This window comes from Hypomesus nipponensis, chromosome 24, assembly GCF_054491055.1.
Source record: "Hypomesus nipponensis isolate SF chromosome 24, ASM5449105v1, whole genome shotgun sequence".
NCBI lineage: Eukaryota > Metazoa > Chordata > Actinopteri > Osmeriformes > Osmeridae > Hypomesus > Hypomesus nipponensis.
The window spans coordinates 6539517-6566183 of NC_140384.1; the positions used below are offsets into that span (position 1 = coordinate 6539517).

General features: G+C 41.3%; 8 protein-coding genes and 1 pseudogene across 11 annotated transcripts; 5 read left to right on the top strand and 4 right to left on the bottom strand.

Annotated features, from left to right (window-relative positions):
• The first annotated feature begins 1120 nt into the window (after nucleotides 1-1120).
• LOC146232894 (uncharacterized) lies at nucleotides 1121-2680 on the top strand (annotated as a pseudogene).
• A 1176-nt stretch (nucleotides 2681-3856) lies between these two features.
• On the top strand, nucleotides 3857-5655 carry gstt1a (glutathione S-transferase theta 1a). The gene is made up of 5 exons (XM_084690209.1): nucleotides 3857-4021; nucleotides 4441-4528; nucleotides 4619-4775; nucleotides 4917-5093; nucleotides 5309-5655. The coding sequence occupies exons 1-5, from the start codon at nucleotides 3910-3912 to the stop codon at nucleotides 5507-5509; spliced, it is 735 nt and encodes a 244-aa protein (XP_084546335.1). The 5' UTR covers nucleotides 3857-3909; the 3' UTR covers nucleotides 5510-5655.
• A 263-nt stretch (nucleotides 5656-5918) lies between these two features.
• Nucleotides 5919-6839, bottom strand: LOC146232896 (uncharacterized). Its single transcript, XM_084690020.1, has one exon. It carries the CDS (start codon nucleotides 6837-6839, stop codon nucleotides 5919-5921), a length of 921 nt encoding a protein of 306 aa, XP_084546146.1.
• Nucleotides 6840-8049: 1210 nt separating this feature from the next.
• p2rx7 (purinergic receptor P2X, ligand-gated ion channel, 7) lies at nucleotides 8050-11921 on the top strand. The gene is made up of 13 exons (XM_084690258.1): nucleotides 8050-8244; nucleotides 8504-8651; nucleotides 8748-8819; nucleotides 8899-8971; nucleotides 9244-9340; nucleotides 9544-9624; nucleotides 9764-9905; nucleotides 10003-10139; nucleotides 10291-10381; nucleotides 10564-10629; nucleotides 10723-10827; nucleotides 10955-11062; nucleotides 11183-11921. Exons 1-13 carry the CDS (start codon nucleotides 8081-8083, stop codon nucleotides 11666-11668), a joined length of 1770 nt encoding a protein of 589 aa, XP_084546384.1. The 5' UTR covers nucleotides 8050-8080; the 3' UTR covers nucleotides 11669-11921.
• A 354-nt stretch (nucleotides 11922-12275) lies between these two features.
• On the top strand, nucleotides 12276-15154 carry p2rx4b (purinergic receptor P2X, ligand-gated ion channel, 4b). The gene is made up of 12 exons (XM_084690021.1): nucleotides 12276-12285; nucleotides 12465-12655; nucleotides 12755-12826; nucleotides 13010-13082; nucleotides 13293-13389; nucleotides 13508-13588; nucleotides 13670-13814; nucleotides 14130-14266; nucleotides 14373-14466; nucleotides 14595-14660; nucleotides 14831-14938; nucleotides 15058-15154. Exons 1-12 carry the CDS (start codon nucleotides 12276-12278, stop codon nucleotides 15088-15090), a joined length of 1107 nt encoding a protein of 368 aa, XP_084546147.1. The 3' UTR covers nucleotides 15091-15154.
• Nucleotides 15155-15225: 71 nt separating this feature from the next.
• snrpd3 (small nuclear ribonucleoprotein D3 polypeptide) lies at nucleotides 15226-17986 on the bottom strand. 3 transcript variants are annotated; one of them, XM_084690247.1, is made up of 4 exons: nucleotides 17857-17986; nucleotides 16239-16396; nucleotides 15930-16122; nucleotides 15226-15564 (listed from the first exon to the last, which is right to left on the bottom strand). In XM_084690247.1, the coding sequence occupies exons 2-4, from the start codon at nucleotides 16362-16364 to the stop codon at nucleotides 15500-15502; spliced, it is 384 nt and encodes a 127-aa protein (XP_084546373.1). In that variant the 5' UTR covers nucleotides 16365-16396; nucleotides 17857-17986; the 3' UTR covers nucleotides 15226-15499. The 3 variants fall into 3 exon arrangements, with proteins under 3 accessions (XP_084546373.1, XP_084546372.1, XP_084546371.1); XM_084690246.1 differs by lacking the exon at nucleotides 17857-17986 and adding an exon at nucleotides 16737-16872; XM_084690245.1 differs by lacking the exon at nucleotides 17857-17986 and adding an exon at nucleotides 16652-16744.
• On the top strand, nucleotides 16782-20205 carry gucd1 (guanylyl cyclase domain containing 1). 2 transcript variants are annotated; one of them, XM_084690244.1, is made up of 7 exons: nucleotides 16782-16842; nucleotides 17377-17423; nucleotides 17572-17656; nucleotides 17766-17931; nucleotides 18212-18303; nucleotides 18408-18649; nucleotides 18857-20205. In XM_084690244.1, exons 2-7 carry the CDS (start codon nucleotides 17417-17419, stop codon nucleotides 18946-18948), a joined length of 684 nt encoding a protein of 227 aa, XP_084546370.1. In that variant the 5' UTR covers nucleotides 16782-16842; nucleotides 17377-17416; the 3' UTR covers nucleotides 18949-20205. The 2 variants fall into 2 exon arrangements, with proteins under 2 accessions (XP_084546370.1, XP_084546369.1); XM_084690243.1 differs by lacking the exon at nucleotides 16782-16842 and having other exon boundaries at nucleotides 16996-17423.
• Nucleotides 20116-24109, bottom strand: upb1 (ureidopropionase, beta). Its single transcript, XM_084690242.1, has 10 exons — nucleotides 23947-24109; nucleotides 23361-23532; nucleotides 23093-23180; nucleotides 22819-22913; nucleotides 22462-22620; nucleotides 21591-21760; nucleotides 21422-21503; nucleotides 21011-21053; nucleotides 20473-20627; nucleotides 20116-20350 (listed from the first exon to the last, which is right to left on the bottom strand). Exons 1-10 carry the CDS (start codon nucleotides 24048-24050, stop codon nucleotides 20267-20269), a joined length of 1152 nt encoding a protein of 383 aa, XP_084546368.1. The 5' UTR covers nucleotides 24051-24109; the 3' UTR covers nucleotides 20116-20266.
• Nucleotides 24110-24249: 140 nt separating this feature from the next.
• Nucleotides 24250-25714, bottom strand: c8h22orf15 (chromosome 8 C22orf15 homolog). Its single transcript, XM_084690826.1, has 5 exons — nucleotides 25531-25714; nucleotides 25248-25334; nucleotides 24924-25046; nucleotides 24671-24745; nucleotides 24250-24509 (listed from the first exon to the last, which is right to left on the bottom strand). The coding sequence occupies exons 1-5, from the start codon at nucleotides 25553-25555 to the stop codon at nucleotides 24361-24363; spliced, it is 459 nt and encodes a 152-aa protein (XP_084546952.1). The 5' UTR covers nucleotides 25556-25714; the 3' UTR covers nucleotides 24250-24360.
• Between the last annotated feature and the right edge of the window lie 953 nt (nucleotides 25715-26667).

Genomic DNA, 26667 nt, shown 5'->3' on the forward strand with positions numbered 1-26667 from the left:
TGTGTGTGTGAGAGAGAGAAAGAGAGTGTGAATGCGTGCGTGCGTGCGAGAGAGAGCATTTTAAGGAAAATATCAACGAATTAATTTGGTACTGTTAACTAGAGAGATGCTCTCACTAAAGCTTGTAAACTAAAACCAATTAGTGGTACTGAACAAGAAAAAAATGATTGCTGTGAAGTAAGTATCAACACCTGAATCTACATGGATTATTCCATATTGAACATGAAACATTACGAATGAAAATAAGATGTTTATCAGATTATATCTCGTCTGAAGTGACTGATTTCTTTGTAGCATGTTAATGATTTAGCATTTGTTTGTAAACTGTGTGCAACATTGCTCTCCAGTGAGGTCATTGGCTGTGTGGGGGGTTCATTCCACAGAGAAGGCCATTAAAACTGGTCGACATCAGACCTTGCTGCGTCCATCTGTCTCAAATGGCAGAACCCAGCAGGAATCCCATGGAAGCCATATATTTCCTACCTTTGAAAGTCACCAAAATCACACAACCCTGAATGGAGAATAGACGTCAGTCGAGTTGTTTGATATTTAAACTCAACTGTTCTAACCTGTTTAAACTTTGTAGTGTTGTATTGTAGTATAGTATTCTGCATCAGAAGTCATTGTACAGTATTTATTGCTCATGTGATTGAATAATTGTATAGATACATATAGGACTGAATAAATGAATACATGTAGGACTCAGTACTTTTCTGTGCAACATAATTATAAAATATAATTTTCGTTCTTAATTAGGAGTGAAACATTGAATCTCAGCATGTCCCTTAAAGAATCAATGACCTCAAAAAGTGTTTCATGTTTCTTATGCTCAGCAAGAGGTTTATGTCAGCTTTACCACTCAAAACAAAGACCACATGTCAACTAAATGTAAACCAGAGCTAAGGCGTTCAAGCAACCCATTGCGAAACTACCTCATCTCATTGGTTGGAGAGAGGGTTATGAAATGTTGCCCTAGGGGTAACCATTAGCCCTCTGTCTCTCCTCCAGACTGACCTAGTCTGACCCTCTGTGGGCCATACCACAACAAAGAGGCTAAGGTGACTTTAGTTGGGTGCCTCGCAGAGTGGTTTTCTCTGCAGATTAAAGAGATCAAACCATAATGGAGGTATGGTAGTGATTTAAGTGTTAGTGATGTAATATGCAGCTTTTGCGGTGACTTAATTGTCTATGCAATTCTACTTCTACATTGACATGGGTCAATTTTCCACTTTTCCCTTCAGACTGAAACATAACGATGTCATCGTTTGAACATTCTCATGGTGTGTTGTTTTCTGGCATCTTTAGAATCAGAATTTAGTTTAATCGCCAAGTAAGTAGTCACAAACAAGGAATTTACTTTGGTGGGAAGGTGCAAACAGTGAACATTTAAACATCATGAACAAAATGAAAATGTAGAGAATGTACAACAAAATAAAATAAACAACTGGCAGAGCTATACAATATAATATAAAATTTAAATACAATATAAATAAAGATACAATATCAAATTAAAAAATTAAAGTATAGAATAAAATAGAAATAATACTGAATGTTAAAGTGACTGAGTGTATAAGGTAAGTGACAGTGTCAGTATGGGGCCTTGTTAAAAAGGCTAGCAGTGGAAGGAAAAGGAAGGAAAGAAACTTGTGGTGTGAGATTTTGGTCCTGATGGACCGCAGCCTTCTGCCAGAGGGGAGTAGCTGAAACAGAGTGTGTCCATTGTGGGAGGAATCGGCCACAATCTTCCTCACTCGCCTCAAGGTCCTTGAGGTGTGCAGGTCCTCGAGGGTAGGCAGATTGCAGCCAATCAACTTCTCAGCAGTGCGGATGATACGCTGCAGTCTGCTCTTGTCCTTGGCAGTGGCAGCAGCGTACCAGATGGTGATGGAGGAGGTGAGGATAGACTCAATGATGGCTGTGTAGAAGTGTACCATCATTGTCCTTTGCAGGTTGAATTTATTCAGCTCATCCTTTGTACATCCTTTGTTGTGCTTTCTTGGTGAGGGAGCTGATGTTTAGTTTCCACTTAAAGTCCTGGGAGAGGATAGTACCCAGGAAGCGGAAGGACTCCACAGTGTTGACTGGGGAGTCACACAGGGTGATGGGGGTGAGTGGGACTGTATGTTTTCTAAAGTCCACAACCATCTCCACTGTTTTAAGAGCATTGAGCTCTAGGTTGTTCTGGCTACACCAGGTCACCAGGTTGTCAGCTTCCCACCTGTAGTCCGACTCATCTCCACCATAGGTGAGCCCGATCAGGATGTTGTCGTCCGCAAACTTCAGGAGTTTGACGGACGACAGGGTGACTGGAGGTGCAGCTGTTTGTGTACATGGAGAAGAGCAGAGGAGAAAGGACGCAGCCCAGAGGAGATCCGGTGTTGATGGACCGGGAGTCAGAGACTTGTGTTTCCAGCTTAACGCACTGCTTCCTGTCAGACAGGAAGTCTGTGATCCACCTGCAGGTGGAGTCAGGCACGTTCAGCTGGGAGAGATTGTCCTGAAGAAGGGCGGGGATGATGGTGTTGAAGGCAGAACTGAAGTCCACAAACAGGATCCTGGCGTAGGATGCTGGGGAGTCCAGGTGCTGGAGGGTGACGTGGAGGGCCATGTTGACTGTGTCGTCTACAGACCTGTTGGCTTTATTTGGCAAACTGCAGGGGGTCCAGGAGAGGGTCTGTGATAGTTTTGAGGTGTGCCAGCAACAGGCGCTCGAAAGACTTCATTACCACAGAGGTCAGGGCGACGGGTCTGAAGTCATTAAGTCCTGTTGGCCTTGGTTTTTTGGGCACAGGGATGATGGTGGAGGACTTGAAACAGGCTGGCACATGGCATGTCTCCAGGAAGGTGTTGAAGATGTTGGTGAACACCGGAGACAGCTGGTCAGCACACTGCTTGAGGGTGGCAGAAGAGACAGAGTCTGGCCCCACTGCTTTGAGAGGGTTCTGCCTCTTGAACAGTCTGTTGACTTCTCTCTCCTGAATCGAGAGAGTCATCATTGTGGAAAGAGGGGGGGGGGGGAGACCGCTTGGGTGGGGAGGTGTGGTTCAGGACAATCCAATTGTCTTTCAAATCTGCAGTAGAACTTGTTAAGGTTGTTGGCCAGGCGGGAGTCGTTAGTGGTGTGTCGGGCTCTGGGCTTGTAGTTGATGATCTGCCTGAGCCCTCTCCAGACAGAAGCAGAGTCGTTAGCAGAGAACTGTTGTTGAAGTCTTTCCAAGTACAGTCGTTTAGCCTCTGTCACCGCCTTGCTAAACCTGTTCTTTGACTCCAAACTTTTTAGACAGTAACACCTTTACGTGACAACATTTATTGTTCAATGTGGTAACAACTACATTGATTTTCATATTCTGGACTTTTGTTTAACAAACATTCCAAGTGGAGGTGTGGGAGTTCATATTGACTCACAGAAACCTGGTCTGATCACTCCCTGTCTGTTGTCTGGGCTACGTTAGAGAGTCTGGACTTTCGACCCTCTATCCTGATTACTTGCATGTGACAGATCAAAAATCAAACCTACATGAAATTATATAATGTTATGTCAGTATACTTTAACAATCTATTTTGTTTATAGATTAAATACTATTCATCAAATGAAATTAGGCTATAGAAATGTCACATGCATAATCCATTATGTAATGTAGTAAGTGGAGTTAGATAAACTCAAATAAACCTATTAATAGCAACAATGAACCATAAATTAATTGTGCTTAGTATGTCTTCAGATTCTCAACAATATTTACAAAACTTTTCAAACGCTAAGCCCACTCAACCAAGACTTTAACCTTACATTGAAGTGTCGTCATCACTTAAAATCAGTTGCGTTTAAGGGGAGGGGCACAGCTGGAACATACAGAGTTGAAATAGCAGTGTCGAGATTCGGAACACAACATCTCCTGCACCTAAAAGAAAATGCCGTTGGAATTGTATCTAGATCTCCATTCTCAGCCATGTCGTTCTGTGTTTCTGTTTGCCAAGAAAAACGACATTCCGTTTGAATTCAAGTTTGTAGATCTTGCCTCAGGTACTACGTGAAATATAACGGATTGTCTCACAACTTTATTCAGAGGATAGTTCTATTGTCTGCTTTCATCAACCTACAGATACGTATGAAATAGATATACGATTTTACATGCCATTAAATTGATGCAGGATTGATCTTTATTCAATATAGTTTACAGACGTTGTGTTATAGTCAAATCTGTGGTCAGATATGTTTAGCATAAATAACTTATAAGTAGGAAATCTCTAGTAAAATACTTTTTTATAAGTAAGAACTTGATCGAAATCTCGACTAAATAACAGTCTTGATTGTTAATATTGCTAAAATATGTTTAGTTAAGTACTATTACTGTATTTGTGATATGTAACAGTCAATAGAGAAATGTATTTGGTCATTTTTACTTTTACTGCTGCTCTTTAAATATTTGAATATTATCTTAGGCCAGCATTATAGTGAAGACTTTGGCAACGTCAGTGTGGTGAGAAAAGTCCCTGTCTTGAAAGATGGAGACTTCATTCTCACAGAGAGGTAAAGAAAGCTTCAGCACCGATACGTTAACACAGAGTCACGTTTTTGGCACATTCCCTTCATTGTGTATGGTATTCTTTATGTGTTTAGTGTTGCAATACTGAAGTACATGGCAGAGAAATTCAGCGCCTCCGTGTCAGACAACTGGTATCCAGCTGACCTGCAGGAGCGAGCACGCGTTAACGAGTACCTCGCCTGGCAACATTCAGCCATGCGAGCCCATGGGTCAAAGGTGTACTGGTTCAGGGTAAAGGCTGTTTTTTGAATTGTTTGAGCCTGATCCCTCTGCCTTGTTATTGATTGATGAAATGTAAATAACATCTTATCTAATGAAGAAGTATAAGGCTGTAAAGTTCTTGTTTTGGTTGGTTCTTACTTCCTGTTATAGGCCATACTTCCTATAGTAACCGGTGCAGAAGTGCCTAAAGAGAAAATGGATTCTGCAATGGAGGACTTGACACAGAGCCTGAAGGTGTTTGAGGAGAAATTCCTCCAAGACAAACCCTTCATCATTGGAGACCAGATCTCCCTGGCAGACATTGTTGCCATAGTAGAAGTAATGCAGGTAAAATTAGTCCACCAACTTTAGTTTTTCTGGGAGTTTTTCCTTGTCTTCCTTGAGGGTTTAGGTTGGTTGAGGCGCAGTTCTATGGGCGTATGTGAAGCCTTCTGTGACATTGCTTGTAAAAAGGGTTATACAAATACATTTTGATTTAATTTAGTAAACACATATCAATGTCTTAGTAGTAGTTACTTAAGGTTTTTGTGCATGTTTTGCAGCCGGTTGGGACAGGCCTGGATGTGTTTGAGAGCCGGCCAAAGCTCAGTGCCTGGAAAGACAGGGTGAAGAAGGAGATTGGTGAGGCTTTGTTTGATGAGGCTCACAACAGCCTCATGAACGTGGCCAACCTACCACAAACCTTTGAGAAAAACGGCATGCTGGAATTCCTTAAGCCACGGATTCAGAAAATGTTCAACTGAATTGATGACGATGGAATAGTTATACAATGGTGTGATGAGGGTTTTATAATATCACAATTGAAGACATTTTGGTGACATTATTCGATAACTTTGGTTTATTGAGATAAGCATTGCCTTTCCTGTCAATAAATCTGAAACTCAATTGACTGGAAGTATGTTGATTTATATTTCCTGGGATGATATTCAAAATATATTCACACATAACCTCTATATCAGCATCTGCAAACAACAGAATTGTCAATATTGAAAATAATCAGATAGGGTACTGGTACAGATAAGACACACAACAACCAAATTGTTAACATGTTATAATGCTAATTGTATTTTGCTTTGTTAAAGAAATAAAAGAATAAACACATGAATGCGCATCAAGAAAAAAATGTTAAGTTGATAAACACATCAGCCTAACTCACGCCGCTCCAGTTTCTCTGCTCTTTTCATCTCGACTCCGGACCAACGGTTTCTCACAACAAAACAGAACACACAGTTTCTCCCTGAGGGACTTGTTGGAGATGGTCAACAGAACTGCAGTTGCACTGCAATAGAAAGAGTAACCTATAAACAAATAGTCTGCTGAGAGCTGAGAGACAAACAGTGAATATAAGAAAAAAAGGCATATAAAAGACAAAGTGACAATGTACACCCCAACCAGGGCCACAGTGAGCCTGCACACGAGGAGGTAGGAATCTGCACTCTGGAACTCATTCTGGTTTTTCCTCATGGACATAGTGTGCTTACAGAGATGAATCACCATCCTGAGAGAGGTCGGTAGCATGACCATCACAGGGAACAGAGCGAGATAGCAGACGAACATCAGCACGTAGAGATTCATGTTCATCCAGGAAGGAAATAAAGGTTTCCGTATCACACAAGTTATGTTCTCCGCGAGAGGGGTTATGGTGGTTTCGTTGCGGTAGGTCAGGGAGAGGAAGGGTGCGAACATCACCCAGGAGCTCAGGACCGTCAAAACGAGAGTCGCATTGATGACGGTCGAGATGTTGTTCTTGATCGTCCCAAGTAGAGCAGAGGAGAAGCTGACGACCTTCATGCAGTAGAACACGCTCAGCCAGGCGATGGACCAGAAACTCACACTGCTGCTGGCCAGCCACACATACAGGACCACACAGAAGAACATTGGCAGCTCCTGCCAGCAAAGTACACCCATCAACATCATCACGATGATGCCGAACGTAGAGAGGAAGAGCAGCACGTTGCTGAGGGAGATGAAAAGGATGGCGAGACTTGCTGTCTGGAGGCCCCTGGAGTTTCCGTGCTGGACTACAGTGGCCACCAGGTTGAAGATGTTCCACAGCACTCCAAAGAAAACCATTATGACCATGCCGTAGAATTTTGAAGTATTTATGAACAGAACCATTGTTGATAATTTGGAGGAAGGAGACGAGGCTGACTGAAATCCAAACGATTGTGAGGAAAAGTAACGTCTGCAAAGCATCTTATAGAATAATTGGAATTCCTACATGCAAATGTATTCCTCTGAGTCATGATGACCTCCTGAACTGATGTAAATGAAAGATCATGCCGGATGGCACTAGGTAATGGTGTAGTCCGTAGCAAGATTTGGAAAACACAAATTAGTCCTAATTATTCGTGGCCATTTTGCTTAATGAAAAAAAAGCACACAGCGTGACAAAGAGAGCAATTACTGAATATGCTGTGTTGTATTCAGGGTTGGTTTTGATTGAATATATTTGTGTTACATCATTGTGTTCCATCTCTTGTTATTGTATCTCTACATAGCAACATGTGGTTGTTCTTCCTGATTTATTGCATGAACCAACCCTACATTTGACATAGGTGCACCTCTTGTTGCATGACTCATTAGTCTTAGTCTTAGTCTTTTGTTTGCTCCAGTGCACCTAACACCATATCTTTTTCCAAGCATGGATTTGTTTATTAGCCAGACGGTAATTTACCTAGAGTTCAAGCACCTTCTGGGAGACTGATCTAAACATTCTGACCATGGAAATTAAATTTATTTTAGTTTGGCTCATTTGGCTTGCTGTATTTCCCTATTCAAATCTATAACTTTTTTTTTTCTCCCCCATCTCTTTTTTGTGCTCATCTATTTGCTTCATCATGCCATTCACAATTCAAATGACAGTAAGCCATTTTGGAAATCCTGCAGACTTGGAGGCTTTCTGAGGACATGATGTAGGCCTATGTGTAGCTTTGACCTTGCTGGATATTGGATAATAATTCCAGATCCAGTGTAGGCCTACACCATTTTCAACTAAACAGTTCACAGACAGCGTTCAGTGATCAAACTAGCCTTTAAACCATTTTTCCCTGGTCACTTGTAATTTCTTAAAGGGTGTTGTAAAAAAATTCCGATATAAAGAGACAAAATTGACCATAAATCATAAATGCACAATGATCACTTTGTTTCCATTTGGCGGTTCAAAATCTGTAGGCTGCAGACAACTACAGAAAGAGGAAGATTGTGGAACTCCCGGCAATGAATAAGAGTGGGCTTGGTACAAAGCGAGGATGGAACTGCAGCAGCTGCAAGACTACAAGGACATGTGACCCTCACAGGAAGGAGACTTCAGAATGAGTCAGAACACAACAATTCCATTCCATCCAAATATGTCCAAAATGTCTTGTAAGCTGATAAACATTTGCGAATATGAAACCAATAAACTTGTCAGAATTAAAAGCGTTCGACTTGGATCGCTGAAATGGACACTTAACGGAGTCATTCTGCTTTTTATTTGGTGAGTATAGCTTGCACATATATGTCTGCTGGGGGAAAAACGGCCAAAACGCCCCTGCAACATGTCTTTGTAAACATTTATTAAGGCTGCGTAAAACGTTATTGCACGATGACCTTAACAGTACGCCAATTGTTTGTTATTTAAATGCAAAAGTGAGACAGATATCACACTTCATTATGTTTATGTTTATATAATTGTCTTGATGAATATGCATATGTTTGTCAATCTCAACCCACTATACAAATGTATACATTTACAGTATTATGATGCTATGGAACAAGGAATATCAAGAATATGACTTTGTGGTCAGTTCGGTCACCACTAAGGTCAAGGGAGTGGCCTTAACCAACCTGCCAGGCGTTGGTAATATAGTCTGGGATGTGGTTGATTACAGTGGTCCGTCTCAGGTGTGTATGTGTGTGTGCGGATGAAATATTTCCCTTTTATAAATTGTTTACATGCATTGTTATATGGCTTTCACCTTTCCAAGTTTTCTTCAACAGGGAAAGAATTCGTTTTTTGTGGTGACCAACGTGGCTATCACAAATGATCAGAAACAGGGAAAATGCCCAGAGGTAGTGTATTGTAGCAAAAGTTTTCTTCTGATAAATAGAAACAGCAATGCAGTAGGTGTCATCTACATTTATCTTACAGGTCCCCCCTTATGGAGAATTGTGTCGAACGGACAAGAACTGTGAGAAAGGGTTCTCAGACCAGCATAGCCATGGTATTGTCTTGTTTAGAGTTGCCTCTACTACTGAGTTATAGCTTTAGTTCTTACAAGAAGAGGAATTTGTCAGTGATATGTTGGGATTTGAAAGGATCTTATCTCCTCTCGGTCTCCATAGCATCCAGCAAGATTGTTCATAAATTAATGTTTGATGAACAGAAGTACTAGTGAATGACTAATGACTAATGATAGATTAGAAAAATACATTTGGAGTCGTTAATCACAAACAGTATCCTAAATAGTGTAGAAAAAACTGGCTTGCTTTGCAGGGGTTCAGACAGGAGCATGTGTGAAGTTCGATGTGACAAGGAAGACATGCGAGGTGTTTGCATGGTGTCCCATCGAAACAAAGCCCAAACCACCAAGGTAAGCCACAGAAATAGTTGTGTTCAGTAAAAGGTACAAGGTGTTCATACCGAACTAATGGGACTATAAATCTCAGTTCCTATTAGATTTAGGAAGCTGGCTAAGTTGATTGCAGCCTACTGTTGATATACAGGCTGAAGTTAATGGTTTCACACAAAATACGCCATTTAAACTCATTTGAAGTAACGTGTCCATTTATGCAGGCCTGCTCTCTTAGTATCGGCTGAAAACTTCACAGTCCTCATCAAGAACGATATCAGATTCCCTGCCTTCAATTTCATCAGGTAAAATACCTTATGGGTCGCATACATTTCCCCCCCCCCCCCCCCCAATTCCAATCACTGATCAGCGTTGTTAAATATACTGTAGGCACTTTCACCAGGTTCTTCAAAGTGTTCCAGATGACAATTCTTTGCTTCACAGAAGGAATATCCTTCCTTGGATGGACTCTACCTACCTGAAGAGCTGCCGGTTTAACAAGTACAGAGACCACCTGTGTCCTATCTTCCGTCTTGGTGACATAATTGAGGAGGCCAAGGAGAACTTTTCACAGATGGCGGTAGAGGTGCGTCACATAGAGTTTTTTTGAAATCACATCACTTGTTTAATCTCGTTCATAGGCCCTGCCTCTTTACACAACATTTGCTTTGTTGTGTCTATAGGGAGGTGTAATTGGAATTCAGATTAACTGGGACTGCAATCTGGATGGGTTTTCTCAAAACTGTCTGCCGAAGTATACCTTCCGCCGCCTGGATGAGAAGGAGGGCAACCGAACCCTTTACCCTGGCCTCAACTTCAGGTAAGAGTGAGGCCACAGATTTTTTTGATGTAAGTTAATAATTAATAACATAACAAGCATAATATCGTGCGGCATTGACGAGTAACTCTTAGCATTTACATTTAAAAATATATATTAATGCTTGTTTGCTTGTTTGTAATTACATTATCAGATTTGCAAGGTACCACAGAGAGAATGGCATAGAAGTCAGAACGCTGTACAAAGCTTTTGGGATCAGGTTTGACGTCATGGTCTTTGGAAAGGTTTGTGTACTGTATATTTCAGGAAATACCACTAAATTGAATAATAACATGTGGAAATATCCTATAACAGTAATGTAAATCCCGTGTCCAAATTGCCTGACAGTTAAGTCCAAAGCCTGATTGATGTCGTTAAATAAGGTTGTGTAACAGTTTGCTTTTTCTCTGCTCTGTGTTCTGTTTAGGCAGGAAAGTTCAGCATAATTCAACTTATCATCTACATTGGATCAACCCTGTCTTATTACGCTCTAGTGAGTTTGAAAATCTATGCTTACCTCACATTCAGAATGTCTACCACCGTCCTGAACAAGGAAACATTAACCCAAAGGTTCATTTTCACCCAGACTACTATTATCATTGATTGGTTGATTGGGACCAGCTGCTACTCTAGAGAAGCCAGACAGGACTACTCAGAAAAGAAGGTTGAGTCTGTCCGGGACAGACAACAGGTGAGACGACAGGGGTCATTTCCATGATAGCCTCAGGCACGTTCATCCTCCAGGCTGGAGATTTGCATTCTGTCTACTGAACGTTGAATGGAAATGTGAGGCGTTGAACAATGATGTATTGTTTCAGTGCATACTCTGTGTCTCGTTTGTGGACGACGACCATATTAGAGTGGTGAAAAAATCTCAGAAGAAAAGCCTACAAGATGTGAAACCCATCTCAATTCATCAAAGCCAGGTTTGCATACTGTTCCTACTCAAGGAAGCCTTAAAGCTAACTGTCCAGTATGTACAGTGTAATCCTCAGTGATGTCATTCGATTGGTGTATGAACGGATATATCTTGGTCTGGTTGCCAGGTGGATGAAATGCACTTGAGAGCCATGGTCGGCACACTGCAGACCGGGTCCAGCGGAGTCAAGCAGCCCCAGCAGGTGCCTCACAGGCCCGGGTGTCCGTCCTGGTGCCTGTGTGGCTGCTGTGGCTCCCCCAGCCTCCCCGCGGAGCAGCTGTGCTGCAGGCGGAGCAGGGGCCGATGCATCACCACCTCCCCCCTGTTTGAGCAGCTGGTGCTGGGGGAGACTCTCCTGGAGGGTGTGCTGCTGTACAGGGAGCCTCTCAGTGAGTGGGGCCCGGAGGACAAGACCCCCGCCCTCCGCCACTGCGCCTACAGACAGTACATCACCTGGAGGTTCGGCTCCCCTCCAAAAGAGACACGACCTGTCATCCCTAGTTGCTCCGTGTTAAGAATCAGAGGGGTGTACCCCAGTTCGGACGGACAGTACAGTGGACTTCAGACCACTAAAACTGTTACAGTTCGGTCTGGCCCTATTACTAAACTTTAGACAATGATGTTGTCGAGGTGCTACTGCGAAACTATGGCTAACACCAGACCTTAATCTCTTGCGTTGTGGATTGTACTAGTGTGTTGATGTGACTTTTGTGCTAACATTTAGCATTATCATTAACATTCTAACATTGCTTTAACATGCCTAGCATATCATGAGGTGACATTTGTATCGTAATTGTTTATCTTTAAATAGTTTTACATTGAAGTGCATCTTTTGATCACAAATAATAAATCTAACTTCAACAGTTTTCCAGTTTCCCGCTTCAAATTGTCTGTCCATTTGCAGTGTGTATATATAGCCACTCACAAGAGCATTTTTGCGAAGACATTTTATTCAAATGAGTTGTACATACGTTTGCACATTTATGAACCACAATGGTGATTTGAATGCTCTATTTGACAATGTAAACTGAGCGTGGTACTCATAACTGTCCTACTGTACACTGCCTGCAGTTCTGAAAGTGTAGCCATGACAAAGACTACTTGTTGCTGTCAAGGCTGTCTTAGCTGTTTCTTTGATTATGAAACACCCAGAACAATTGTTATTCAGAGCAAAGGAGTAGGACTTCTCTTCAGATTCATACATTTTCTGATCATTGCTTATGTCTTCGGGTACGTTTGTTTAAACCAAAGAATACTGCTGCATGTAAGAGTTTTGAAGCAAGCGTGACTATTTGTATCGCTCTGTGTTCAATGTATTAACTGTGTTTTTGATATTCTTTAGTCTGACGGTAAGATGTTTCTGTTATGCTGTACCTTGTTCTCATCCACTCCCCATATTCTTTAGTGAGATGATAAGATATTTCTGTTGTGCTGCATCCACTCCCCTTCTAGGTATGTGTGTTACCTGCAGAAGGGCTACCAGGACACAGACTCTATAATCAGCTCGGTCACCACTAAGGTCAAAGGATATGCTTTCACCAACTCCTCCGATTTGGGACCCCACATTTGGGATGTGGCTGACTTTGTCATCCCACCTCAGGTTCCTGACCCATCCTTTACCTCAAAACAGTCATTGTATGTCATCAGTGTAGCACTTTCATGACACCCTGCTAAAACCTTTTGTTTTCCTGTATGACAGGGGGAGAATTCATTTTTTGTTTTGACTAATGCCATTATTACCCCAAGGCAAACTCAGTCAGGCTGTCCTGAGGTAAACCACTGAATGTCTGTTCCTGTGACTTTTTTCTAATTGTCTCAAACATTTCTCAATATGTTTTTTCATGTGTTACTTCTGTATGCGTAGTAGAAGGACACTGCCCCTGTTTTAAATGGAAAAGTTGGAAATGCAAAAGTTAAGTATTTGAATATCATTGGAACTGTATCTCTTTTCAAGCTCCCGACCACACCAACAATTTGCATAGATGACTGTGACTGCACAGAGGGTTTCAGTGATCCTCATGGCAATGGTAGGCATGCTGCTACAATACTCTGTTTACTTTGCTAAAAATTGTGTTAAATGTACAGTATGTCAATGTTCACTACCAAACGTTGCCATTTCATTACTGGTATAGTTTCAGAATCATGATCCTAAAGCTTCCACTTGGAGGATTTATTTTTGTTTGTTTTATGTCTTGCTCTGGTAACACAAATATGACAGAATATTGCTGATTTTTAAGGTATCCAGACTGGCCTATGTGTGAACTATTCAGACACCATCAAAACCTGTGAGGTGCAATCTTGGTGTCCACTTGAATTAGATGTTAACATACCTGAGTAAGAAACTCAATATGTTATATTACACACTTTTTATCCCTCAGCATGTGAGACAACATTTTGGTTTTATTGTGGAATGATAGGGTGTGAATTTGTACTGTGTTTTGTATCTCATTAGACCAGCACTGCTGGGTGCAGCAGAGAACTTTACAGTACTGATCAAAAACAGCGTGACATACCCCAAGTTCAACTTCCACGGGTAATGTTTATTTTACTCCTTCTTTCTTTCTTTGCGTACAAACATAGTTAGACCGACCTATTTGCTTCTTTTGCTTTGCAGAAGAAACATCATGTCTGACATCGTCAACACTTCATACCTGAAACGGTGTGAATTCAATCGCAAGACAGATCCTCACTGTCCCATTTTCCGCCTTAAGACCATGGTCTCGGAGGCCGGAGAAAACTTTCAGACCATGGCTGTCAAGGTGAGCCTAAAGTACAACACAGAGGTGACACACAGATGATAAAAACCTTGATTGGATCAAAATATCAGCAGTTATTCAAAATGTTGTCAGTTTGATCTTTCATGAAAATATCTAAACAGTGGGCATTAGTTCAAGTTTATTATCATATACTCATAAAGAGCATTTATCAGTAACAAAATTATTTGCAGGAAAACTTTGTCATACCAATCAGTAAACCAAATTCATTACTTTCCACAAGAATAATAGGTAGGTATAATCATATCTTTCATCACCCATAATAGATGAAATGTAAAACATGAGGTTGTGTTTGTGAAGGGTGGCGTGCTTGGTATTATTATCAACTGGACCTGTGACCTGGACTGGTGGGGGAAGCCTTGCCGACCTCGGTACACCTTCCGTAGGCTAGACGACAAAAACCCTACCAACAATGTTGCTCCTGGATACAACTTCAGGTGAAACAAATAAACTGAGGAACCAAGTTCTATATCCTGTTTGGAAGTTATGTATGATTCGACCACTACTAAAAATCCCTCTGATTTAATGGTTAATTTTCTTCAGATTTGCAAAATACTTCAACAACAGTGATGGTGAGGAAGCAAGAACCTTGATCAAAGCCTACGGAATCCGTTTTGATGTCATCGTTCTTGGAAATGTGAGGCTTTCCAACCATAATGCTTCATCTGCATAAACAGTCTTGACAGGGTTACTAAGATTATGTATCCACCATGAAGCAATGGCTACCTGTTGGATCGCTACACTGTAATCATTACATTTTTGCAGGCAGGTAAATTCAACATTGTCCCAACCATTGTGAATTTGGGTTCAGCGCTGTCGTTCCTCTCTTTGGTATGTCGTCCAATCCCAAATAATTTAAGACTTCCAAGTGCACAGCAATGAATATCTCATCCCAACTGCATGAGCCTTTTTTATGCAGTATTTTGAATTCATATGTACGGTATTTTTGGCACAAAAGTATGAATAATGAATTATCTGTAAATCATGTATTTCATCTGTAGACAGGTGCAGTTTGTGACTGGGTTCTGGTGACATGTACAAAGAGAAGGCATTTCTACCTTAAACACAAAACCACAGTCCTTGATGACAGTGATGACACGACTGAATCTGTGAGTGACCATCTCATGCTCTCCATTCCTGTTTCACCAAATCAAGACACTCGTTGAACATCCTAAATGTTTTAATGCTACTTAAGGAGATGCATCTAATCTGAAGTTTGTCCACACAGCTGTCTATGGGAACCACTTACGGAACACACTGAAGCCAAGACAGATGTACTCCTTGTTTAAATGTACAAACAGCTGTGATGTCAGATGGGTACAATCCCTGCATTAAATAAACTAAAACATCAGTGCTGATCTTTATGTGTTGTCTGATATTGCTTCCAAACAGACAGTTTAGAGAAAATCATTTTAATGTTTAAAATTGCAAAATCAAATTTCTTCTCACAGATAAAACAAAGAACAAATTCAGTAACACTTTAGCTTACGTGTACATTCACTACTGCCACTACATAGAATGTAGTTACATAGGAATTATGGTCAACAGTGATGCAATAACAATTACAGCAGTTCCCATAAATGCGATAACATTACTTCAGGCATCACTGTGTTCATATTTCAATTCACGTACGTTTAAGGTAAAGTGTACACAGAAAAAAAAAAAAAAAACTATCTTCTTTTCTGGAAAACATTTCCTCTGCCCATTCCTCCACGTCCCCGGCCTCTTGCTGCCACTGAAAAGGACCCAGAAAAGCAGCAAGGGTTAATACAGTTGGACATACAACACAATATCCATCAAGACACCTTAGCGGTAGAGATGTTATGAACAAGACTGATGGAGGATCAGAAGTTGTTATTGCCATATACTTTTTATACAGATACAGAATTTACTGTGGCAGGAAGGTGCATACAATTAACATATGGATCCTAATAAAGAAACAGTTGAATGTATAAATTAAAAAGTCTAATACTTAAAAGCTAAACAAAAACTAAAGATCTAAACAGTACTGTAAGATATAACATAGAATATATGCTCTTATGGTTCTTCCCGTTGGCACTTATTTTTGGTTGTTCACAATATGTAAAAGGATGCATGTACCTTGTGCTTTGAGAATGGCAGCTTTTCCTCTTCCAGCTCCTGCAGCCTGGTTCTTGTTTTTCATGCTCTTGAGCATGGGGGCGTTCTTTAACATATCCGGCAGAATTAAGAAACGAATCTTGCTGCCTCGTATGTACACTTGCTCCAGCTGAGCTACACGACCATCTCTGTGTGTCACTGTGATATTAGCCATCTAAAATGGGAGGAAAGATATATTCGTTATACTGTGCGTTTTAAGATATTTGGCTACTATATGGGACAGTGGTGGTTAATAAAAGTTGATAAAATGTAAGGAGTGTGTATTCTTACCTGGCAGTTCATGTTGTCCTCGGCTTCAATGAGCTTCCCTCTGTACACCTCGCCTGTGTTGGTCTCACAGGTAACAATGTGCCCCTCGGCTTCATGGAGCACTTTGATTGGCACCCCAATAGACATCTTCGAAGTATTTTCTTACAATGGTTAGCTTTCTGCATCATAAAAGAACGTTATTTCAAATATTTTTAAAACAAATTATTAAAACAATCATATGAAACACGATCATTTCACTCTAACCTTATACATGAACTAGCTCTACAGTACTAACGCTAGCTAATTTAGCTAGCTAGCTACCATGCATGCATTTTCTTCCACCATCCCATTGCCGATTTGCGCAGACATTTAATTATTTACTCTATTCCTCTTAAATGTCTAAACACGACCAGATAACAGGGCTACCTTATTACCTTATTGTTGGTCTATAATTTAAGTCAATAACTAACAACGTTTCTTTTATTCAACTAACATGCATCCTTTGAACGTTCTACTTACGGCCCGCCTGCTCTGCTGTGTTGTGTTAACTTCCTTTTCCTGAATAAGACGTCTCCAATTTACTATTCGCTGCCCCCTGTTGGTGATCGCCAATACCACCCAGCAGGTAATAGTGCAATTTATTTAATTTGTTTAATTTGTTGATTTATACTGCCGAACTATGATCAATAACTAGAATACAAAAACATATTTTATATCCAACAGGGCATGTAGTGTATCGTTTCTGGTCATAATTGTTACACCGGAAGGCAGTGCACTTTTTATGAACACCACGGCAACCCCTTACAGTACCGAAATGGGAGTTTTGCATTAGCCGGGGCGGGTGGCTAAATAGTTAGCAATTTGAAAGCCAGCAGCTGTCGTGGCTAGTAATTCGTACTACATTACCTACAAAAATACTTTGACTGCTTTGGCTGTATAAATCGATCATCAAGTTGGAGAATCAATACTACTTAGAGCTTGATAGTCTACCGTTAGCTAGAGCTAACTGGTTCATTTGAGTTACAGGATGTTTCAGTGTTAGCCAAGTAGCTTAGCCAGCTAGCTAATGTGGTTGCAAGACAACAGCAGCATTGATGAGGCAATCCAACCTTGGATTATCAACTGTAACCCTGTTCTTTCTGGGCTTTGCTGTCTCTAGATTGGATTCAGCCTTTAGCGATTCCGAAATATACCACAGAATGACAGGTAAGTGCTTGATCACAACTGTAACAATGCAAGTTTCGTGTGTATTGGACTACTTGCATTGGCTTGACTTAAGAACACATCAACACTCCCGTTGGCTAATTCGCTTGCTTGCTAGCCCCTTGTTTACGGGATCTCATCTTCCTCACAGATGATGTCGTTCTGCTGAACGTACCCGTCATTCGGCAATTGTACCACTGGGACTGCGGATTAGCTTGCTCAAAAATGGTGTTGAAGTAAGCCTAATCTTAACAAAAAAGTTGGTTGTGAATTTACCATAGTGACTAGTGAGCTACAGCTATTAACCCAGTGACCAACCCTTTTTCCTTACACCGTGTGTGGCAGATACCTCCACCCTGTCAGTGATGAAGAGTTTCAAAGTGCTTGTTGGGAGCTGAAATTGACAGAGAGTGTATGGACCATTGACCTGGCCTACCTCATGAACCAGCTTGGAGTCCAGCACCGCTTTTGCACCCAGACCCTGGGCGTAGACAAAGGTTTCAAGAATCAGGTACCGTAATGTAGTGGTCTACTGTCCTGTGTGGTTTCCCTGCTCCAACACACCTGATTCAAATGAATGGTTGTTATCAGGCTTCTGCAGAGCTTGATAACGAACCATTCAGTATCAGGTGTGTTGGAGCAGGGAAACATCTAAAACCTGCAGGGCAGTTGGCCCTGGGGATCAGGGTTGGAGACTACTGAATACCTTATTTCAGACAGCCAAGTTATGTTGTCTTTTATGGGTGTTGGTGTGTATGCTCTTCATAATGATAATTCCATCCTGTAAACAGTCCTTCTACAAGAAACATTTTGACACTGAAGAAGACAGAGTGAATGAGCTCTTTCTGAAGGCTGAGAGCAAAGGCGTAGTGGTCAATAAATGGTACGTTCGTGTAGATCTGAATTCAATTGTTTAATATTTCAATTATGATGGCTGATCTGGTTTGTAAATTACTGTGGATTAACGTCTCCAATTTCCGTTTCTAGCTCTGTGACCATTCAGGAAATCCAGAACCATCTTGAACGGGGCAATGTGGCCATAGTGCTGGTCAATGCAGTGGTTCTTATGTGTGAACTCTGCTCATCGCCTGTCAAGTATTGCTGCTTCCTCCCTGTGGGTCAGAAGTGCTTCTGCCGGAAGCCTGAATACCAGGGTCACTTTGTAGTTGTGAGTGGCTTCAACCGAGGCACGGGCTGCATCTTCTACAACAATCCTGCATATTCAGATCGTGAGTCCTGACACTTGAATGAAAAAACGGTCGAGCATTTTTTAAAGCATTCCAAACACTTGTTTTGTCACGCGCACACAACGCCACGCTGAGTGTGACCCTTTACCGCAAGCCAGTGTACTCAGTGGTGAAAAGAATGTCTGCCCGAGTAACATAACAGCAGTCGCATTGATGGAAATTCTGTTTGTGTGTGTGTGTGTGTTTCAGGAGTGTGCTGCACCAGCGTTAGTAATTTCGAAGAGGCTCGAAGGAGCTATGGGACGGACGAGGATATCCTGTTTGTTTTCAAGGAGAGCTGATTGGCTCAGGGAATGTGACATAGCTGAAGTCTACATCACGCTAGTGTTCCATCTAGACTGTGATGGCACACCATTCTGCAGGTCTCCTGCACAGGACCTTTGGCTCAAACTCAAGTCAAGTGTTGAAGATCCCTGTGGGCTCTTCTCCCATAGTGCTGCCATGGCTGACCACTACTAGAATCACCACAACACCGCTGTAGTCACTAAACCCGTTTGCTTCACATAGCCACTGGCATTTGATGCGTAGGGAAGTAACAGTTGGAAAGCTCGGGAACACAAGTTCTTTTTTTTGTTTGTTTGTTTAACTTGGGTGGAGATGCTATATAGAATTCATTAATTTGACTTTCTCCCTGACACGTTTATTAAGTCCAATTCACAAGATAAACTGTAAGCAGATACTAGATTGCTTAGTCTGTTTAGAATGATGCATACGCATGGAGAACAGAAAGCAGTAAGGGCCGATGGCAACATTGTGCACCTTCAATGGATTTGTAAAATGTAATGTTTAGTGTAAATCAAGGGTTGGTGTGTGGCTGCAATCCCTGTTCTTTACTAGCATTTCATATTTTATTAACTACTACTTTGTGTTGGTGCAATATAACGTACAAATAGGAAGGATAGGGAGAAATTGTCTTGAAAGACTCAGGTAATGTACATCCATAACTGTGTGTGTCTTATATAACAATAACAAATCAAGTGGCAAGCTAATTTACTTGATGCAATACATCAAGCTGATTCATGAATATATCTGGCTAGTATACAGGTCATCTCCATAAACCACAGTCTGATCTGTACATGCTCTTACTGTGTGCAAAGAAAAAGAACAGTCCATGACCAGTTCATCTACAAAAGTATTAAAAAGTACAATAATAAAGTATTTAAACGTGTTTAAGTACATGCATTTAAAATGGGTTCCCTTTACAAGTTTGTGCACTGTGTGTGTAAACACTAAAATACAAATATGAAATGGAGATTAGGTAACCTTTAACATTGCAAAATTGTGTTGTCACATAAAACTGCGTTTTGATTTTTTCATCATGGAATACACTATTGCACTCTGGATTTATACCAGCCATAATTGTGTTAATTTAATATTCAATTTGACCATTGTTTTTTGGTTTAAATAGGAAGGTAGATAATTATTTTTGTTACAAAACAAATAGAATGTTTTCAATGCCAACCTTAATTTTTTTTAATGAAATATATGATTGCATTTGTGCATTGTAATCAATAAAAGTTCATTGAGGGGTGCTTCAACTGGCCTGAGACTTTGATTGTATTGCAATGTTATAGCATATAGTTGAATCAAAGATATCTTCTATTCTTTTATAATGTTAGGCTGGAAGTCCATTTTGACAGCTTTGGTGAGTCCTTCTGCATACTCAGCATACCTCCCTGTCATCTGTGGGTACAGTTCCAGTTTGGTACAGTAGGAAGACAATTGTTTGGGGGGACAAACAGTAAAGGGACCGATATAATAAGAGAAATTGGATACCGTTGAGAAATTCAGCCATGTGAGTTTACCTTAAAACTCCATTTGTCACTGATTTGTCGATTCAGGTTGAGGTCTACTTCTGCCACCAGAAGCCCATCCCTGGTTCTAGAGAGCCCCGGTGAGCGACTGCCATCGGGGGCAGCCACGTAGCTTGAGCCATAGAAGTGCCCAAAGTCCTGGTGAGCTGGAAAAAGGCAAATACCACAAGTAACCCAAACCAGACAGGAGAAATGTCAGAGTGGACAGCTATAGCACAAAACAACATCCAGATACACGCAGCTTACTAGTCGGGTGCTGTGTGCATAAAACGACTAAGGAGTAGGCCATCTGGATAACAACAAGATCTATGATGCCTACTGGATCCAGTTGCATGGCCTTGTAACTGTAGCTCAGAGGACGACATGTCCAATGAGTATCCTTATGCATTGGAAGCATATGGTACATAAAAACTGCCACTCAATAACTCAGTACAGTGCTGTTATGAGGGCTGAGTGGGAAAACAGACAGACTGGATGTCCAGTTCATAGAATGGTATTTGGAAATGTGGACATTGTTTTGAATACATACCTTTTTTACCATCGCCCGAGGTGAATTCATTTTTGAAGTGTTCCTACAGACAACAGAAGAAATGCTGGTGAAACTTTTCCTTTGACCATCAAGACACCCTACTGCTAAACTGTTGCCAGTCAAAACAAATGCTAAATCCCAGATATTAGGACAAAATAAAAATAACAGGCATTAGCAAACTGGAAAAACCCCACTTCCACTTACTTACATTTAGTCATTTAGCAGACGCTCTAAGAGCGACTTACAGTAAGTACAGGGACATTCCCCCCGAGGCAAGTAGGGTGAAGTGCCTTGCCCAAGGACACACCGTCATTTGGCACGGCGGGGAATCGATCCGGCAACCTTCTGATTACTAGCTCGACTCCCTCACCGCTCAGCCATCTGACTCCCTTTTTTTTAACACTTACTTACAGTTCCAACACGGTTAATGCCACAGGTAAAGCAGTGGTTTGCTATTGCTGCATTCCTAGCCTCAATAGCCCACATGGGCTCACTGAAAAACAATGATAGAAGTGTCAGTGTGCTAAGTATGACAACAGGAAGGATTTGTAAGCTGCAAAGTACATCCCCCTCAATATACCTGAGGCCTCCAACAGTAGCGGAAGGGTTGAAGATGATCTCCGCCCCATTCATACTGTACATGAACCAGTTGAGTGGGTGATGCCGCCCATAGCAAATATTCACAGCAATCTTACCAAACTGGGTCTGAAACACTCTATGGCCTGTGTTGCCCTCCATGTAATATGTAGACTGTGAAAGTGAAACATGTTGAGAGAGTAGGGTTGGTAGAAAGGGGTAAACGTACATGTTAAAGTTTGAAGTATGTGAAAAGCCCTAAAATAATACATGCAAAGTATGCCAAAAAATGTAATGCATTAAGTTAAAACTTTATCTTAAGTAGTTCCACACAACTGCAAGAGTAGATTTAACAAGATGGTGCAAGTCAGAAGAAAGTAGTGCATAACGGTTTCCTAAACAAAATGGCTGACGAGCGTCCCCGTAGCACGCTGAGCTTTGAGGACCACACTGGAAATAACGTGCTCCGTCCCGAACATTAGGTTTCTCTGAAGACATTACAACATGACTGGAAACACAAAACAGGGTCCTGTTGTCTTCATCCACAGCAGTAATGAGGGAGCTTCATTTTCCAAATAACATGAGCGTGCCCTCTGAACTTTAAGTGGTGATGGTAGGATGCTTAAAGTGTTGTCCGTGTGTGTGCGTGTGTGTGTACGCATGGACACGAGAATATTTTTGTGTTTTAGCCTTTAACCAATTATTCTGACCCTTACACCGGTAGGACACAAACAGGCCGGAATAATGTTGAAAGCCCCTAATTTCAGTGTCCAACTGTCTATAGAAAAGGTATGTTTTTAGCATGTGGACGAGAAAAAAAGTAGGTCAGAATGAAATACGATAATGCTTAGATATTCAAGAAGTGAAATACGAACCTCATTGAAGTCTCCAACTCGAGGAATGTGGTTTTTCCTGGTTTTGCCCAACACGCTGCCAGAGTTAGAAACTACCACTGCTGTGTTCCAGAGAGTGCTGTGAAGTTCATCTCGCTCCAAGATAGGTGACACCACAACCATGTTGTATTTCTTTGCCAACTGAGAGTAGAACACGTTTATTTGAGAATTGCAGTCATTTTTTTTTATTTTTTTATTTTTTTTATTTTTATAGTCATTATTACCAACGCATCGAATGACATCTTAGACACAGAGAATCACCATGCATAACATGCAATAACAAAACATGACACGTCTCAATAGGGCATATTGAGACATGCCAACAATGTGACCTCTGACCTCTTGGCAGAATCGTGTGGTGTACCCCTCCTCTGCAGATTCTGCAAACTCAGTCCATGGCTCCTTTTCCCGTGTGCAGAAGGCAAAGGGCATAGCTGTGGGTGAAAAAGCAGGATAAATCTCAGATTACACATGATCAGATACTTGTTGTGGTAATTTTATCAAATAAATCAACTCAATGTTGATTGAAAAGGCCTTGAAAAGTACACTAGACTCGTTTGCAGAGCAGTCACTGAATTGTATTTATGTGAATGGGAAATCTGACTACACTCACTCCAGGCCTCCTGGAAGCACACAATGTTTACCCCACACATGGCAGCTACATCCACCATTTCACCAATCCTCTTGTGGAGGGCTGTGATCTGTGCAACAAGGATAAACATCGGTCATGAAAAAAGTACCCCTTCTGTGTCTTTTTGGCTTAAAAAATGTTTGTGGTAGTGGAGAAGGGGGTATGCCTGGTTCCCTGTCAAATCACATGACAAAGAAACACCATCACACCCCTCCTTTTTGGAGGAGTTGAAGAGGGGGACCGTATTGACCTGATCCATGACTGGTGCATCTGTGGGCAGAACTATGCGGTTCTGAATGAGCCCAACCCGAACGGGCCTCGGGGGCCTAAGCTGCTCCTGGGCAGCCTCGAACACGTGCCCCTGCAGTTCAAAGTCCTGCTCTGAGGCAGCCTCTACTGCACATGTTGGCAGGTCCAACTTCCTGTAATCAGAAATAGAATAAAGGTTGCTTAAGGAGCTACTAGATAAAGCACAGGCACACTTGTATTTTGTGCAGTTTATTATATTGATTGTCACCAGGGCTGTCAATCATTTTTGTTTCCCATGTAAGGTGGTTTGGTAGCATTAAGAGTGGTGAAGACAACCAACCAATTATCTTTCAGAACGAGAGCAAACTCCACGTCGGATAATGATTGACTCGTTGATTGTTGACTAAGAACGTGGTAGCAAAAACACAATATACAATTGACTTTATGATATGAAAAGGAGGGCATATTAGGCTCGTCCCATAATCACTGTTTGCCAAGGAGGCCAATTGGAATAATATAACCAGATAAACCTGTTACAACAACCGGTTGTTAAATAATTTCAGCGGGGCGGTGAATAGGCAACTCACTTCGTCTCCTTTCCGAATAAAATTCGTCTCACTTCTTTAAGTTCCTCCTTTGGAAGATGTGTTTCTAACGTTTTCTCTAAAGACTCAAACTCGGACGCTGACATTGTAAAATACTGTCCGAACTTAAGTCTTGTGCTGCGAGGGGTCGAGAACCTGAGCCGTAACTGCGTTCAAGAGGGGGCGGGTCTCTCCTGTTCCCTGTAGCCTAGTTATGTAATCTGCATCTAAAGGCTAAAATGCAAAGTCAAAGCAATAAATACCATTGTGCACATTTGTAAATAATCTATATTGACAGTCTGAGAGTTATTTATTCAAAAACACTTTATTTAAAGTCCTGGTACTTTTTTTAATTTATTTTTTTATAGATGGATTATTATCTGAAACATGGACACAATATTCCGTGGCGTTGGCTCACTATTTGATGGAATTATTCTTCTTGTTTCCACTAGTGGTCTTGTTCCGAGTTTGGTTGATGAGAGCGTCCCTCTGTGGCCAGCCTTTTCTGTAGGGACCGCCTTTTTTATCTCGCTCCCGACTGGGTAGAGACATCTTCCGCAGAATCTCTGAGGAATTGGTTGGATGGAACAAACAGAAATATATGAATATTTTCTAAATACGGAACACTGTGTGAGAATCATGTTGACATGTAGCCTACAGAACATTGATAGTCAGTTGACGCTATGTTGCCATAAACAGATATAACAACTGTCACTTGTGTTCTTACCTGCTAATTCAGGGTGGCACCTTCCCAGGTTATTTAGGAGAGGTAGATACTTGTTGCCGTCAATTCCATCATTTCCTGTAGCAATTCGATGATAATTCCTTAAATTCAACCCATTAAAACTAAAACATGTCTACACACATGAATACACCCATTTTTCAGACAACGCAACTGCTTTGCACGACAAATACTGTACTCTGCGGTGTTGCTATGTCCCCCATCAGGTAGTACAAGGTTGTATTACGGTTAGACTCACTGGACACTTGTAGGAGGATGTAACTCTGCCTCTCCTTCAGCAAGCTGCTGGCCCGCTCCACACTCTGCCCCCTCTCGCTCAGACTCATTAGCTCCCCGGACTTGTCCATGAGCTCCACGCAGTCTGCACCACACATTCTAACACATCAATGCTAATGTATTTGTTCAAGTCACTAAGACGGCTCAATATTCTGGCACATTTACTTAGAAATCAGGAATCTGACAGTCAGGCTACTGATTGATGTTTTGAAGCTAAATCTGGTGCAGATGAGTGAATTTATCTTATTGGTTTATTCTTCTGCAACAAAAGAGAAAGGATGTTTACCTTGAGATTCCACATTACATCTTTCTTTCAAATTTTGGATGAAGTTTATCAGTCTGCAGTTCAAATTGAATAATTCCATTCTGTTGTCTGACAAAGCAAATAACCTCTTATTAATCATTAATATTTAGATACAGTAGTGTTGTAAAATCAATCCTCAATCAATACAGATTTGATTTGTCGATAGTTTACCATTCTGACGTTACTGTATTGTAATTTACCAAGTAGGGCAAGCTGTTTACAAAGTTGATAAAATAGCGTCAAATTATGTAAAAATGTCACTTACCTCCAAACTGTACCATGACAAACATTTCCTTCTCTATGTCGTTTAGGCGTCAGAACAGACACCTACATCTGCCTTACAAAATGCTGCTCCCAAGTACTGTATTTGAAGCACCCATCTCTTGCAGAGAACTTGAGGAGTAATGAGTTTGGGCTAAGCACACAAAGCCACAATAGGGGGTGTTAAATCACTGTTGTTGACTACAGTCATACTTAGTGACAAGCCTCAGCACAGAGGGAAAGGCCATTGTGAATTGGCATCTTCAGTTTCTCTGAGCAAACACACTTTTGACAGGGTATAGCTTTCTGATTTTAAATCTCTTTAACTGTCGAGACAGTAAAAAAAAAAAAATCGTGCGCATCTATAAACATTCTAGATAATCCTAGATAAAGCTCTTTCAGTTGTTCCCCTCCGCTCCAGTTCCCTTTTTCTAAAGGCAAGACGTTTTACGCGACAGGAAGGCACTGTTCTTGTTCGTATCCATGGAGTCAGTCTGTACACAGTTTCACAGCTCCTTTGGCCTTCACTGTTGCTTGAACACTGACGCTTGGTTCAGGTATTGTGGAGGATGATATTTTATTTAGAGGTTTTATTGCATAACTGACATGGTGACCATGACCAGGATCCAACCTATATCACGACTGGTCTGGTCTCAGAAGCTCGGTCAAAGAATATATAATGATGGCAAGTCTGCTCAAACGACATGGCTGCCAAACACACTAAGAGAACAATTCTCCTGGCTTTGAGTGAACCTGTTGAAATAATTTAGTCGTGCACAGAGCTTTGGACCAGGACTCTGAAGTTCCCTGGTGCATCCTTAAAAAGCCCTGAACACCCCTTGGGGAAAACGCTGAAAGACTTTGCCCTGTGCCCTGTAACCTGAATTCACTAGGGGATTATAATAAAAGATGGGAAAATAAAAAAGACCATAGAGTTAGGCGTGTGAGACATGAGGACCGTGTTGCCCCTTGCCCTTAGTGTGACCACCCCAGCTTTGGAACCCCACTTCTCTTGTCTACAGCTCCTCCCCCTGCTGGACGGAAGCCACGGCAAGCCCTAAAACTGCGGACACTGATTAATGGCTCTGAAAGCTGTACTGTATTCAATTCATAAACAGTGCAATATGAAGAAGCAAACAAA

Excerpts from the sequence above, each read along its gene's own strand:
- gstt1a (XM_084690209.1), top strand. The coding sequence starts at position 3,910 with ATGCCGTTGGAATTGTATCTAGATCTCCATTCTCAGCCATGTCGTTCT. Across the intron at positions 4,529-4,618 it reads GACTTCATTCTCACAGAGAG|TGTTGCAATACTGAAGTACA; the intron begins GTAAAGAAAGCT and ends TTATGTGTTTAG. Across the intron at positions 5,094-5,308 it reads CCATAGTAGAAGTAATGCAG|CCGGTTGGGACAGGCCTGGA; the intron begins GTAAAATTAGTC and ends CATGTTTTGCAG.
- LOC146232896 (XM_084690020.1), bottom strand. The coding sequence starts at position 6,839 with ATGGTTTTCTTTGGAGTGCTGTGGAACATCTTCAACCTGGTGGCCACT.
- p2rx7 (XM_084690258.1), top strand. The coding sequence starts at position 8,081 with ATGAGTCAGAACACAACAATTCCATTCCATCCAAATATGTCCAAAATG. Across the intron at positions 8,820-8,898 it reads AACAGGGAAAATGCCCAGAG|GTCCCCCCTTATGGAGAATT; the intron begins GTAGTGTATTGT and ends TTTATCTTACAG. Across the intron at positions 10,630-10,722 it reads CCCTGTCTTATTACGCTCTA|ACTACTATTATCATTGATTG; the intron begins GTGAGTTTGAAA and ends ATTTTCACCCAG.
- p2rx4b (XM_084690021.1), top strand. Across the intron at positions 13,815-14,129 it reads TTCAGACCATGGCTGTCAAG|GGTGGCGTGCTTGGTATTAT; the intron begins GTGAGCCTAAAG and ends GTGTTTGTGAAG. Across the intron at positions 14,661-14,830 it reads CGCTGTCGTTCCTCTCTTTG|ACAGGTGCAGTTTGTGACTG; the intron begins GTATGTCGTCCA and ends TTTCATCTGTAG.
- snrpd3 (XM_084690247.1), bottom strand. The coding sequence starts at position 16,364 with ATGTCTATTGGGGTGCCAATCAAAGTGCTCCATGAAGCCGAGGGGCAC. Across the intron at positions 16,123-16,238 it reads AGGACAACATGAACTGCCAG|ATGGCTAATATCACAGTGAC; the intron begins GTAAGAATACAC and ends CTCCCATTTTAG. Across the intron at positions 15,565-15,929 it reads TGCCATTCTCAAAGCACAAG|TGGCAGCAAGAGGCCGGGGA; the intron begins GTACATGCATCC and ends GGTCCTTTTCAG.
- gucd1 (XM_084690243.1), top strand. The coding sequence starts at position 17,312 with ATGAGGCAATCCAACCTTGGATTATCAACTGTAACCCTGTTCTTTCTG. Across the intron at positions 17,657-17,765 it reads TGCTCAAAAATGGTGTTGAA|ATACCTCCACCCTGTCAGTG; the intron begins GTAAGCCTAATC and ends CGTGTGTGGCAG. Across the intron at positions 18,650-18,856 it reads CAATCCTGCATATTCAGATC|GAGTGTGCTGCACCAGCGTT; the intron begins GTGAGTCCTGAC and ends TGTGTGTTTCAG.
- upb1 (XM_084690242.1), bottom strand. The coding sequence starts at position 24,050 with ATGTCAGCGTCCGAGTTTGAGTCTTTAGAGAAAACGTTAGAAACACAT. Across the intron at positions 22,914-23,092 it reads GTGCTTCCAGGAGGCCTGGA|CTATGCCCTTTGCCTTCTGC; the intron begins GTGAGTGTAGTC and ends TTTCACCCACAG. Across the intron at positions 22,621-22,818 it reads CCACACGATTCTGCCAAGAG|TTGGCAAAGAAATACAACAT; the intron begins GTCAGAGGTCAC and ends TTCTACTCTCAG.
- c8h22orf15 (XM_084690826.1), bottom strand. The coding sequence starts at position 25,555 with ATGTTTGTCATGGTACAGTTTGGAG. Across the intron at positions 25,047-25,247 it reads ATGTAATGTGGAATCTCAAG|ACTGCGTGGAGCTCATGGAC; the intron begins GTAAACATCCTT and ends TGTGTGGTGCAG. Across the intron at positions 24,510-24,670 it reads GTGCCACCCTGAATTAGCAG|AGATTCTGCGGAAGATGTCT; the intron begins GTAAGAACACAA and ends CCAATTCCTCAG.